General features: G+C 41.5%; 1 protein-coding gene across 2 annotated transcripts in view; it reads left to right on the top strand.

The window, feature by feature from the left end:
- Positions 1 to 12627, top strand: part of LOC139755006 (maternal embryonic leucine zipper kinase-like) — a 304773-nt gene that overhangs the window by 34206 nt on the left and 257940 nt on the right. For both annotated transcript variants that reach the window (XM_071672913.1, XM_071672914.1), the window contains exon 2: positions 7855 to 8119. In XM_071672913.1, the coding sequence (XP_071529014.1) occupies positions 7964 to 8119 (156 nt within the window). In that variant the 5' untranslated portion in view covers positions 7855 to 7963. The remainder of the gene's footprint in view (positions 1 to 7854; positions 8120 to 12627) is intronic.

Here is a 12627-nt window from a genome sequence, read left to right as displayed (position 1 = left end):
GTCAATTGGGAGGTGAGTTTGAATGGAGAAAAACTGGAGGAAGTGAAGTGTTTTAGATATCTGGGAGTGGATCTGGCAGCGGATGGAACCATGGAAGCGGAAGTGGATCATAGGGTGGGGGAGGGGGCGAAAATTCTGGGAGCCTTGAAGAATGTGTGGAAGTCGAGAACATTATCTTGGAAAGCAAAAATGGGTATGTTTGAAGGAATAGTGGTTCCAACAATGTTGTATGGTTGCGAGGCGTGGGCTATGGATAGAGTTGTGCGCAGGAGGATGGATGTGCTGGAAATGAGATGTTTGAGGACAATGTGTGGTGTGAGGTGGTTTGATCGAGTAAGTAACGTAAGGGTAAGAGAGATGTGTGGAAATAAAAAGAGCGTGGTTGAGAAAGCAGAAGAGGGTGTTTTGAAATGGTTTGGTCACATGGAGAGAATGAGTGAGGAAAGATTGACCAAGAGGATATATGTGTCGGAGGTGGAGGGAACGAGGAGAAGAGGGAGACCAAATTGGAGGTGGAAAGATGGAGTGAAAAAGATTTTGTGTGATCGAGGCCTGAACATGCAGGAGGGTGAAAGGAGGGCAAAGAATAGAGTGAATTGGAGCGATGTGGTATACCGGGGTTGATGTGCTGTCAGTGGATTGAATCAAGGCATGTGTATGGGGGTGGGTTGGGCCATTTCTTTCGTCTGTTTCCTTGCGCTACCTTGCAAACGCGGGAGACCGACAAAGCAAAAAAAAAAGAAAAAAAAAATGACTCATGGTGAGGTGCCTGAGGATTGGCGGAATGCGTGCATAGTCCCATTGTACAAAGGCAAAGGGGATAAGAGTGAGTGCTCAAATTACAGAGGTATAAGTTTGTTGAGTATTCCTGGTAAATTATATGGGAGGATATTGATTGAGAGGGTGAAGGCATGTACAGAGCATCAGATTGGGGAAGAGCAGTGTGGTTTCAGAAGTGGTAGAGGATGTGTGGATCAGGTGTTTGCTTTGAAGAATGTATGTGAGAAATACTTAGAAAAGCAAATGGATATGTATGTAGCATTTATGGATCTGGAGAAGGCATATGATAGAGTTGATAGAGATGCTCTGTGGAAGGTATTAAGAATATATGGTGTGGGAGGCAAGTTGTTAGAAGCAGTGAAAAGTTTTTATCGAGGATGTAAGGCATGTGTACGTGTAGAAAGAGAGGAAAGTGATTGGTTCTCAGTGAATGTAGGTTTGCGGCAGGGGTGTGTGATGTCTCCATGGTTGTTTAATTTGTTTATGGATGGGGTTGTTAGGGAGGTGAATGCAAGAGTTTTGGAAAGAGGGGCAAGTATGAAGTCTGTTGGGGATGAGAGAGCTTGGGAAGTGAGTCAGTTGTTGTTTGCTGATGATACAGCGCTGGTGGCTGATTCATGTGAGAAACTGCAGAAGCTGGTGACTGAGTTTGGTAAAGTGTGTGAAAGAAGAAAGTTAAGAGTAAATGTGAATAAGAGCAAGGTTATTAGGTACAGTAGGGTTGAGGGTCAAGTCAATTGGGAGGTGAGTTTGAATGGAGAAAAACTGGAGGAAGTGAAGTGTTTTAGATATCTGGGAGTGGATCTGGCAGCGGATGGAACCATGGAAGCGGAAGTGGATCATAGGGTGGGGGAGGGGGCGAAAATTCTGGGAGCCTTGAAGAATGTGTGGAAGTCGAGAACATTATCTTGGAAAGCAAAAATGGGTATGTTTGAAGGAATAGTGGTTCCAACAATGTTGTATGGTTGCGAGGCGTGGGCTGTGGATAGAGTTGTGCGCAGGAGGATGGATGTGCTGGAAATGAGATGTTTGAGGACAATGTGTGGTGTGAGGTGGTTTGATCGAGTAAGTAACGTAAGGGTAAGAGAGATGTGTGGAAATAAAAAGAGCGTGGTTGAGAGAGCAGAAGAGGGTGTTTTGAAATGGTTCGGGCACATGGAGAGAATGAGTGAGGAAAGATTGACCAAGAGAATATATGTGTCGGAGGTGGAGGGAACGAGGAGAAGAGGGAGACCAAATTGGAGGTGGAAAGATGGAGTGAAAAAGATTTTGTGTGATCGGGGCCTGAACATGCAGGAGGGTGAAAGGAGGGCAAGGAATAGAGTGAATTGGAGCGATGTGGTATACCGGGGTTGACGTGCTGTCAGTGGATTGAATCAAGGCATGTGAAGCGACTGGGGTAAACCATGGAAAGCTGTTTAGGTATGTATATTTGCGTGTGTGGACGTATGTATATACATGTGTATGGGGGTGGGTTGGGCCATTTCTTTCGTTTGTTTCCTTGCGCTTCCTTGCAAACACGGGAGACAGCGACAAAGCAAAAAAAAAAAAAAAAATATCTTTATCCCATTTGCCTTTGTACACTGGCACTATGCAAGCATTCCACCAGTCCTCAGGCACCTCACCATGAGTTATTCATACATTAAATAACTTTACCAACCAGTCAACAATACAGTCATGCCCTTTTTTAATAAGTTCCACTGCAATACCATCCAAACCCGCTGCCGTGCTGGCTTTCATCTGCGGCAAAGCTTTTACTACTTCTTCCCAGTTTACCAAATCATTCTTTCTAACCCTCTCACTTTGCACACCACCTCGACCAAAACACCCTATATCTGCCACTCTTATCATCAAACGCATTCAACAAACCTTCAAAATACTCACTGCATCTCCTTCTTACATCACCACTACTTGTTATCACCTCCCCATTTGCTCCCTTCTCATGTTCCCATTTGCTCCCTTGTCTTACGCACTTTATTTACCTCCTTCCAAAACATCTTTCTATTCTCCGTAAAATTTAATGATACTCTCTTACCCTAACTCTCATTTGCCCTCTTTTTCTCCTCTTGCACCTTTGTCTTGACCTCCTGCCTCTTTCTTTTATACATCTTCCAGTCATTTGCATTATTTCCCAGGAAAAATCGTCCAAATTCCTCTCTCTTCTCTTTCACTAATAATCTTACTTCTTCCTCCCACCACTCACTACCCCTTTCTAATCTGCCCACCTCCCACGCCTCTCATGCCTCAAGCATCTTTTGCACACACCATCACTGCTTCCCTAAATACATGCCATTCCTCCCTCACTACCCTTACATCCTTTGTTCTCACCTTTTTCCATTCTGTACTCAGCCTCTCCTGGTACTTCCTCAGACAAGTCTCTACCCAAGCTCACTTACTCTCACCACTTTCCCTTTATTATTGTTATTATTATTATTATTATTATTATTATTATTATTATTATTATTATTATAATTATTATGGGATGTATTTATGGAATCAGTGATGGATTGCACAAAAGATGCTTGTGGCATGAGAAGAGTGGGAGGTGGGTTGATTAGAAAGGGTAGTGAGTGGTGGGATGAAGACGTAAGATTATTAGTGAAAGAGAAGAGAGAGGCATTTGGACGATTTTTGCAGGGAAAGAATGCAATTGAGTGGGAGATGTATAAAAGAAAGAGACAGGAGGTCAAGAGAAAGGTGCAAGAGGTGAGAAAGAGGGCAAATGAGAGTTGGGGTAAGAGAGTAACATTAAACTTTAGGGAGAATAAAAAGATGTTCTGGAAGGAGGTAAATAAAGTGCGTAAGACAAGGGAGCAAATGGGAACTTCAGTGAAGGGCACAAATGGGGAGGTGATAACAAGTAGTGGTGATGTGAGAAGGAGATGGAGTGAGTATTTTGAAGGTTTGTTGAATGTGTTTGATGATAGAGTGGCAGATATAGGGTGTTTTTGTCGAGGTGATGTGCAAAGTGAGAGGGTTAGGGAAAATGATTTGGTAAACATGAGAAGAGGTAGTAAAAGCTTTGCGGAAGATGAAAGCCGGCAAGGCAGCAGGTTTGGATGGTATTGCAGTGGAATTTATTAAAAAAGGGGGTGTCTGTATTATTGACTGGTTGGTAAGGTTATTTAATGTATGTATGACTCATGGTGAGGTGCCTGAGGATTGGCGGAATGCGTGCATAGTGCCATTGTACAAAGGCAAAGCGGATAAGAGTGAGTGCTCAAATTACAGAGGTATAAGTTTGTTTAGTATTCCTGGTAAATTATATGGGAGGGTATTGATTAAGAGGGTGAAGGCATGTACAGAGCATCAGATTGGGGAAGAGCAGTGTGGTTTCAGAAGTGGTAGAGGATGTGTGGATCAGGTGTTTGCTTTGAAGAATGTATGTGAGAAAAACTTAGAAAAGCAAATGGATATGTATGTAGCATTTATGGATCTGGAGAAGGCATATGATAGAGTTGATAGAGATGCTCTGTGGAAGGTATTAAGAATATATGGTGTGGGAGGCAAGTTGTTAGAAGCAGTGAAAAGTTTTTATCGAGGATGTAAGGCATGTGTACGTGTAGGAAGAGAGGAAAGTGATTGGTTCTCAGTGAATGTAGGTTTGCGGCAGGGGTGTGTGATGTCTCCATGGTTGTTTAATTTGTTTATGGATGGGGTTGTTAGGGAGGTAAATGCAAGAGTTTTGGAAAGAGGGGCAAGTATGAAGTCTGTTGTGGATAAGAGAGATTGGGAAGTGAGTCAGTTGTTGTTCGCTGATGATACATCGCTGGTGGCTGATTCATGTGAGAAACTGCAGAAGCTGGTGACTGAGTTTGGTAAAGTGTGTGAAAGAAGAAAGTTAAGAGTAAATGTGAATAAGAGCAAGGTTATTAGGTACAGTAGGGTTGAGGGTCAAGTCAATTGGGAGGTAAGTTTGAATGGAGCAAAACTGGAGGAAGTAAAGTGTTTTAGATATCTGGGAGTGGATCTGGCAGCGGATGGAACCATGGAAGCGGAAGTGGATCATAGGGTAGGGGAGGGGGCGAAAATCCTGGGAGCCTTGAAGAATGTGTGGAAGTCGAGAACATTATCTCGGAAAGCAAAAATGGGTATGTTTGAAGGAATAGTGGTTCCAACAGTGTTGTATGGTTGCGAGGCATGGGCTATGGATAGAGTTGTGCGCAGGAGGATGGATGTGCTGGAAATGAGATGTTTGAGGACAATGTGTGGTGTGAGGTGGTTTGATCGAGTAAGTAATGTAAGGGTAAGAGAGATGTGTGGAAATAAAAAGAGCGTGGTTGAGAGAGCAGAAGAGGGTGTTTTGAAATGGTTTGGGCACATGGAGAGAATGAGTGAGGAAAGATTGACCAAGAGGATATATGTGTCAGAGGTGAAGGGAACGAGGAGAAGTGGGAGACCAGATTGGAGGTGGAAAGATGGAGTGAAAAAGATTTTGTGCGATCGGGGCCTGAACATGCAGGAGGGTGAAAGGAGGGCAAGGAATAGAGTGAATTGGATCGATGTGGTATACCGGGGTTGACGTGCTGTCAGTGGATTGAATCAGGGCATGTGAAGCGTGTGGGGTAAACCATGGAAAGCTGTGTAGGTATGTATATATGTGTGTGTAGACGTATGTATATACATGTGTATGGGGGTGGGTTGGGCCATTTCTTTCGTCTGTTTCCTTGCGCTACCTCGCAAACGCGGGAGACAGCGACAAAGCAAAAAAAAAAAAAAAAAGAAATTATTATATATTTATATTTATATTTATTATACTTTGTCGCTGTCTCCCGCGTTTGCGAGGTAGCGCAAGGAAACAGACGAAAGAAATGGCCCAACCCACCCCCATACACATGTATATACATACGTCCACACACGCAAATATACATACCTACACAGCTTTCCATGGTTTACCCCAGGCGCTTCACATGCCTTGATTCAATCCACTGACATCACGTCAACCCCGGTATACCACATCGCTCCAATTCACTCTATTCCTTGCCCTCCTTTCACCCTCCTGCATGTTCAGGCCCCGATCACACAAAATCTTTTTCACTCCATCTTTCCACCTCCAATTTGGTCTCCCTCTTCTCCTCATTCCCTCCACCTCCGACACATATATCCTCTTGGTCAATCTTTCCTCACTCATTCTCTCCATGTGCCCAAACCACTTCAAAACACCCTCCTCTGCTCTCTCAACCACGCTCTTTTTATTTCCACACATCTCTCTTACCCTTACGTTACTCACTCGATCAAACCACCTCACACCACACATTGTCCTCAAACATCTCATTTCCAGCACATCCATCCTCCTGCGCACAACTCTATCCATAGCCCACGCCTCGCAACCATACAACATTGTTGGAACCACTATTCCTTCAAACATACCCATTTTTGCTTTCCGAGATAATGTTCTCGACTTCCACACATTCTTCAAGGCCCCCAGAATTTTCGCCCCCTCCCCCACCCTATGATCCACTTCCGCTTCCATGGTTCCATCCGCTGCCAGATCCACTCCCAGATATCTAAAACACTTCACTTCCTCCAGTTTTTCTCCATTCAAACTCACCTCCCAATTGACTTGACCCTCAACCCTACTGTACCTAATAACCTTGCTCTTATTCACATTTACTCTTAACTTTCTTCTTCCACACACTTTACCAAACTCAGTCACCAGCTTCTGCAGTTTCTCACATGAATCAGCCACCAGCGCTGTATCATCAGCGAACAATAACTGACTCACTTCCCAAGCTCTCTCATCCCCAACAGACTTCATACTTGCCCCTCTTTCCAAAACTCTTGCATTTACCTCCCTAACAACCCCATCCATAAACAAATTAAACAAATTAAAAGAAATTATTATTATTATTATTATTATTATTATTATTATTATTTTTATTATTATTATTATTGTTATTATTATTATTATTATTTTTTTTTTTTTTTCTGCATTGGAGGTTTCAGTCACATACAAAAGTCCAAGTTAAGGTTGGGTCTTAATTTTGAATACAGAGCAATCTATGAAAGGGAAAAGAAAAGACAAGATAAAGTATTTAATAATTTTAGAGGAAGTTAGATGCCTTTTTGTTTAAAAACTGCCAGGTCATAGTTATTGAGAAAGATAAGAGAGGGTACAAAGTTCCAGAGCTTTAAGGTGTAGGGAGAGCAACAGTTGTCAAAAATGGCCCACCCTTGAGTTAACAGTGGGTACACAGTATTTGTGATCATCAGCTTGCTGAATATTGCGTGGTCTAGCTAGTGGTGACCAAAAGAAAGCTAAGTTGAGAGCATAATCATGGAAAGGAGAAGTTGTACTGAGAACTTAGGTGAATAGGAAGAACTAAAGTGTGATGTGTGTATTAGAATTTTATGATGGAGTATTTGTCTCTGCTCTTGTTGTATGTTTGTGAAACATTGAGTTACCGTTGTCCAGAAATATGAAGAAGTACTTGTCTCAGCTCTTATTGTATGTGTGTGATACTTTGAATTATCATTGTCCTGAAATATGAAGAAAATATAGAGAGTAATAGTATAACTGGAGTAAGGTGACTAGACAGAAAGATATATAGTTGAAAGCCTCTGAAGATGATAATGCCTTGCAGATGGCATTCTGGATACTTGGTTGATGAAGACTTGTGTTGATATGATTAAGGGAACAGACAGAAGAGTCAAAGATATTTCAAATATCAATAAAAGGAAATGATTCTTTGCTGTGTGCTATGGAGGCTTTTCGTGTATAAGGGTGGTGCTGTGGCCTTAGTGAAGGCTTCTCTCTGAGACTAGGGAGGGTATACTATAGGAAAAAAAAGGAAAAGATTGTCTTCTCTTTGGCTTACTGGAATCATGTTGAGAAATTGTGAGAATGAACTAAACGGGAGTATAATTTACATGCAACCCATATAGGTGGGAGAGGATTTATTGATAGTAATGTACATAGATTTGTGGATACTTCTCGCTAATTTTACCCTCCACTACAGTCACCATCACAGTTCAACCAGAATAACAATCATGAGAAAGTGGTAGTTTGCTTTGTATGACTGTTAGTTTTGGATATGATTTGGGCTTTTGTATTATTTTATTTATATTTTTCAGAATCCCTTAGATTTTGGTGAATATCCAAGAGCAAAGATCGACATCCGTTACTGAGTACAGTAGGTACTCTTGAAAACATACGGGTGAGACTACATAGCTACTGCCAAAAATGCCACAGCAAGTCTACCCCTATGCAGCCCTTGAGGGGCAATATGAACTTCATGAAACCATTGGATCAGGGGGATTTGCAAAAGTCAAGTTAGCAACGCATATTTTAACAGGAGAGAAGGTTGCTCTTAAGATAATGGATAAAAAGCAGCTTGGAGTAAGTAATGTGTATTTTGTTTCTTTGAATATAGGAATGCAGCAGCTCCTATTGCAATTGAAATTACATTAATTAATTACATTAATTACATTAATTACATTAATTAATTACATTAATTACATTTTATATTTTATTAGGAGACATCCTTAAGGTAAGTTAAACTTTTGCTTAGATATACTTTATACAACAGGATTGTACAATTAGATTATATGCTTGACAGGATGTGATGATTAAATGATTATGATGATAATTGTAGTGAAAAAAGTATTTGATTATTGACCATTAGAATCATGTACTGTAATTAAATTATTTTTTTAAAGGCAATGGGAGCTGAACTAGTGTACTTCCTGCCAAACATGAATGGCTATTTCTCCAAACTCTTTTTTCTTTTTTTTACTATTATTGTACTTGATCGCTGTTTTCTGCATCAGCGAGGTAGTGCCGGGAAACAGACGGATGGTCCATCCACTCATATACACATTTATATACATGAACACCCATACACGCACATCTATACATATACATATCAACATATACATACACATACATATATATACACATGTGCCTATTCATACTTGCTTGCCTTCATCCTTTCCTACGGCTTCCCCGCCCCACATAAAACAGCTTTGCTACCCCCTGCTTCAGCGAGTTAGCGCCAGGAAAACAGAAAAAAAAGGCCACATTTGTTCACACTGTCTCTAGCTGTCATGTGTAATACACCGAAACAACAACTATCCACATCCAGGTCCCACAGACCTTTCCATGGTTTATCCCAGATGTTTCACATGCCCTGGTTCAGTCCATTAACAGCATGTCTACCCCAGTATACCACATCGTTCCAATTCACTCTATTCCTTGCACTCCTCTCACCCTCCTGTACTTTCAGGCCCCAATCACTCAAAATCTTTTTCACTCCATCCTTCCACCTCCAATGTGATCTCCTGCATCTACTTGTTCCCTCCACCTCTGACACTTATATCCTATTTGTCAATCTTTGCTCACTCATTCTCTTCATATATGTCTAAACCATTTCACTACACTTTTTATTTCCACACACCTCTCTTACCATTTCGTTACTTACTTGATCAAACCACCTCGTGCCACATATTGTCCTCAAGCATTTCATTTCCAACACAAACTTATAAAAGCACCTGTAAATTTACATTTCATAATGTCATTTACTCTACAGATTTGTGACTGCTGATATGCATATTTTTTCTAGTATGTGCTTATTCAGCCTTAATTATCAGCCCTGTAAAGATTTGATTTCCACATCCCCATCTTTACAGGAAATTTTTTGTTCGCTAGACACAATATTCATACATCTTTCTATCACCCAGTTGTAGAACATACTTTCTGTGAAGTTATTGAATTAAACTATAATGATCTGCTGGATTTATGATATATATTTTATTCTTTTATTTGGAGGAAATCCAGCTCTGTCAGAGATTATCAAGACTTTTATGTGTAATTAGGACACTTAAAGTATGATAAAGAAGGGAATATTTCCTTTTATTTTCTTTTCCTTGTCAACATGGACTACCTTTTAGATAAAGTATGTTCAAGATTTGGTTATGGCATACCTTCCAAGCCTATAGGGTTGTGATAAACTTTCTGGAGACTTAGCACAGGCTGTTCATACCTGTATGTATTGCTGGTACCTATAGTATGTTTGAGAGGACTGCTTATCAAGCACAGTAACATATACATTAGATATTACTTGACTTTGATTTATCACAAGATTGGTATATTTGTGTCTGGAATAGTGAATCAATGGTATAATGCACCAGATATGTACAGTATATGGATTGGCAGAATGCTTGCATAGTGCCATTGTACAAAGGCAAAGGGGATAAGAGTGAGTGCTCAAATTACAGAGGTATAAGAAGGTATGAGAAGAAAGATCAAGAGAGGCAAGTGTTTTGGGAGCAGCTGAATGAGTGTGTTAGTGGTTTTGATGCACGAGACCGGGTCATAGTGATGGGTGATTTGAATGCAAAGGTGAGTAATGTGGCAGTTGAGGGAATAATTGGTATACATGGGGTGTTCAGTGTTGTAAATGGAAATGGTGAAGAGCTTGTAGATTTATGTGCTGAAAAAGGACTGATGATTGGGAATACCTGGTTTAAAAAGCGAGATATACATAAGTATACTTATGTAAGTAGGAGAGATGGCCAGAGAGCGTTATTGGATTACGTGTTAATTGACAGGCGTGCGAAAGAGAGACTTTTGGATGTTAATGTGCTGAGAGGTGCAACTGGAGGGATGTCTGATCATTATCTTGTGGAGGCTAAGGTGAAGATTTGTATGGGTTTTCAGAAAAGAAGAGTGAATGTTGGGGTGAAGAGGGTGGTGAGAGTAAGTGAGCTTGAGAAGGAGACCTGTGTGAGGAAGTACCAGGAGAGACTGAGTACAGAATGGAAAAAGGTGAGAACAATGGAAGTAAGGGGAGTGGGGGAGGAATGGGATGTATTTAGGGAATCAGTGATGGATTGCGCAAAAGATGCTTGTGGCATGAGAAGAGTGGGAGGTGGGTTGATTAGAAAGGGTAGTGAGTGGTGGGATGAAGAAGTAATATTGTTAGTGGAAGAGAAGAGAGAGGCATTTGGACGATTTTTGCAGGAAAAAAATGCAATTGAGTGGGAGATGTATAAAAGAAAGAGACAGGAGGTCAAGAGAAAGGTGCAAGAGGTGAAAAAAAGGGCAAATGAGAGTTGGGGTGAGAGAGTATCATTAAATTTTAGGGAGAATAAAAAGATGTTCTGGAAGGAGGTAAATAAAGTGCGTAAGACAAGGGAGCAAATGGGAACTTCGGTGAAGGGCGCAAGTGGGGAGGTGATAACAAGTAGTGGTGATGTGAGAAGGAGATGGAGTGAGTATTTTGAAGGTTTGTTGAATGTGTTTGATGATAGAATGGCAGATATAGGGTGTTTTGGTCGAGGTGGTGTGCAAAGTGAGAGGGTTAGGGAAAATGATTTGGTAAACAGAGAAGAGGTAGTGAAAGCTTTGCAGAAGATGAAAGCCGGCAAGGCAGCAGGTTTGGATGGTATTGCAGTGGAATTTATTAAAAAAGGGGGTGACTGTATTGTTGACTGGTTGGTAAGGTTATTTAATGTATGTATGACTCATGGTGAGGTGCCTGAGGATTGGCGGAATGCGTGCATAGTGCCATTGTACAAAGGCAAAGGGGATAAGAGTGAGTGCTCAAATTACAGAGGTATAAGTTTGTTGAGTATTCCTGGTAAATTATATGGGAGGGTATTGATTGAGAGGGTGAAGGCATGTACAGAGCATCAGATTGGGGAAGAGCAGTGTGGTTTCAGAAGTGGTAGAGGATGTGTGGATCAGGTGTTTGCTTTGAAGAATGTATGTGAGAAATACTTAGAAAAGCAAATGGATTTGTATGTAGCATTTATGGATCTGGAGAAGGCATATGATAGAGTTGATAGAGATGCTCTGTGGAAGGTATTAAGAATATATGGTGTGGGAGGAAAGTTGTTAGAAGTAGTGAAAAGTTTTTATCGAGGATGTAAGGCATGTGTACGTGTAGGAAGAGAGGAAAGTGATTGGTTCTCAGTGAATGTAGGTTTGCGGCAGGGGTGTGTGATGTCTCCATGGTTGTTTAATTTGTTTATGGATGGGGTTCTTAGGGAGGAAAATGCAAGAGTCTTGGAAAGAGGGGCAAGTATGAAGTCTGTTGGGGATGAGAGAGCCTGGGAAGTGAGTCAGTTGTTGTTCAATGATGATACAGCGCTGGTGGCTGATTCATGTGAGAAACTGCAGAAGCTGGTGACTGAGTTTGGAAAAGTGTGTGGAAGAAGAAAGTTAAGAGTAAATGTGAATAAGAGCAAGGTTATTAGGTACAGTAGGGTTGAGGGTCAAGTCAATTGGGAGGTGAGTTTGAATGGAGAAAAACTGGAGGAAGTGAAGTGTTTTAGATATCTGGGAGTGGATCTGGCAGCGGATGGAACCATGGAAGCGGAAGTGGATCATAGGGTGGGGGAGGGGGCGAAAATCCTGGGGGCCTTGAAGAATGTGTGGAAGTCGAGAACATTATCTCGGAAAGCAAAAATGGGTATGTTTGAAGGAATAGTGGTTCCAACAATGTTGTATGGTTGCGAGGCGTGGGCTATGGATAGAGTTGTGCGCAGGAGGATGGATGTGCTGGAAATGAGATGTTTGAGGACAATGTGTGGTGTGAGGTGGTTTGATCGAGTGAGTAACGTAAGGGTAAGAGAGATGTGTGGAAATAAAAAGAGCGTGGTTGAGAGAGCAGAAGAGGGTGTTTTGAAGTGGTTTGGGCACATGGAGAGGATGAGTGAGGAAAGATTGACCAAGAGGATATATGTGTCGGAGGTGGAGGGAACAAGGAGAAGAGGGAGACCAAATTGGAGGTGGAAAGATGGAGTGAAAAAGATTTTGTGTGATCGGGGCCTGAACATGCAGGAGGGTGAAAGGAGGGCAAGGAATAGAGTGAATTGGAGCGATGTGGTATACCGGGATTGACG

Source organism: Panulirus ornatus, chromosome 18, assembly GCF_036320965.1.
Source record: "Panulirus ornatus isolate Po-2019 chromosome 18, ASM3632096v1, whole genome shotgun sequence".
In the NCBI taxonomy this organism is placed as follows: domain Eukaryota; kingdom Metazoa; phylum Arthropoda; class Malacostraca; order Decapoda; family Palinuridae; genus Panulirus; species Panulirus ornatus.
Note: the sequence above shows the minus strand (reverse complement) of the source record. Positions and strands in the feature narration are given on the sequence as shown.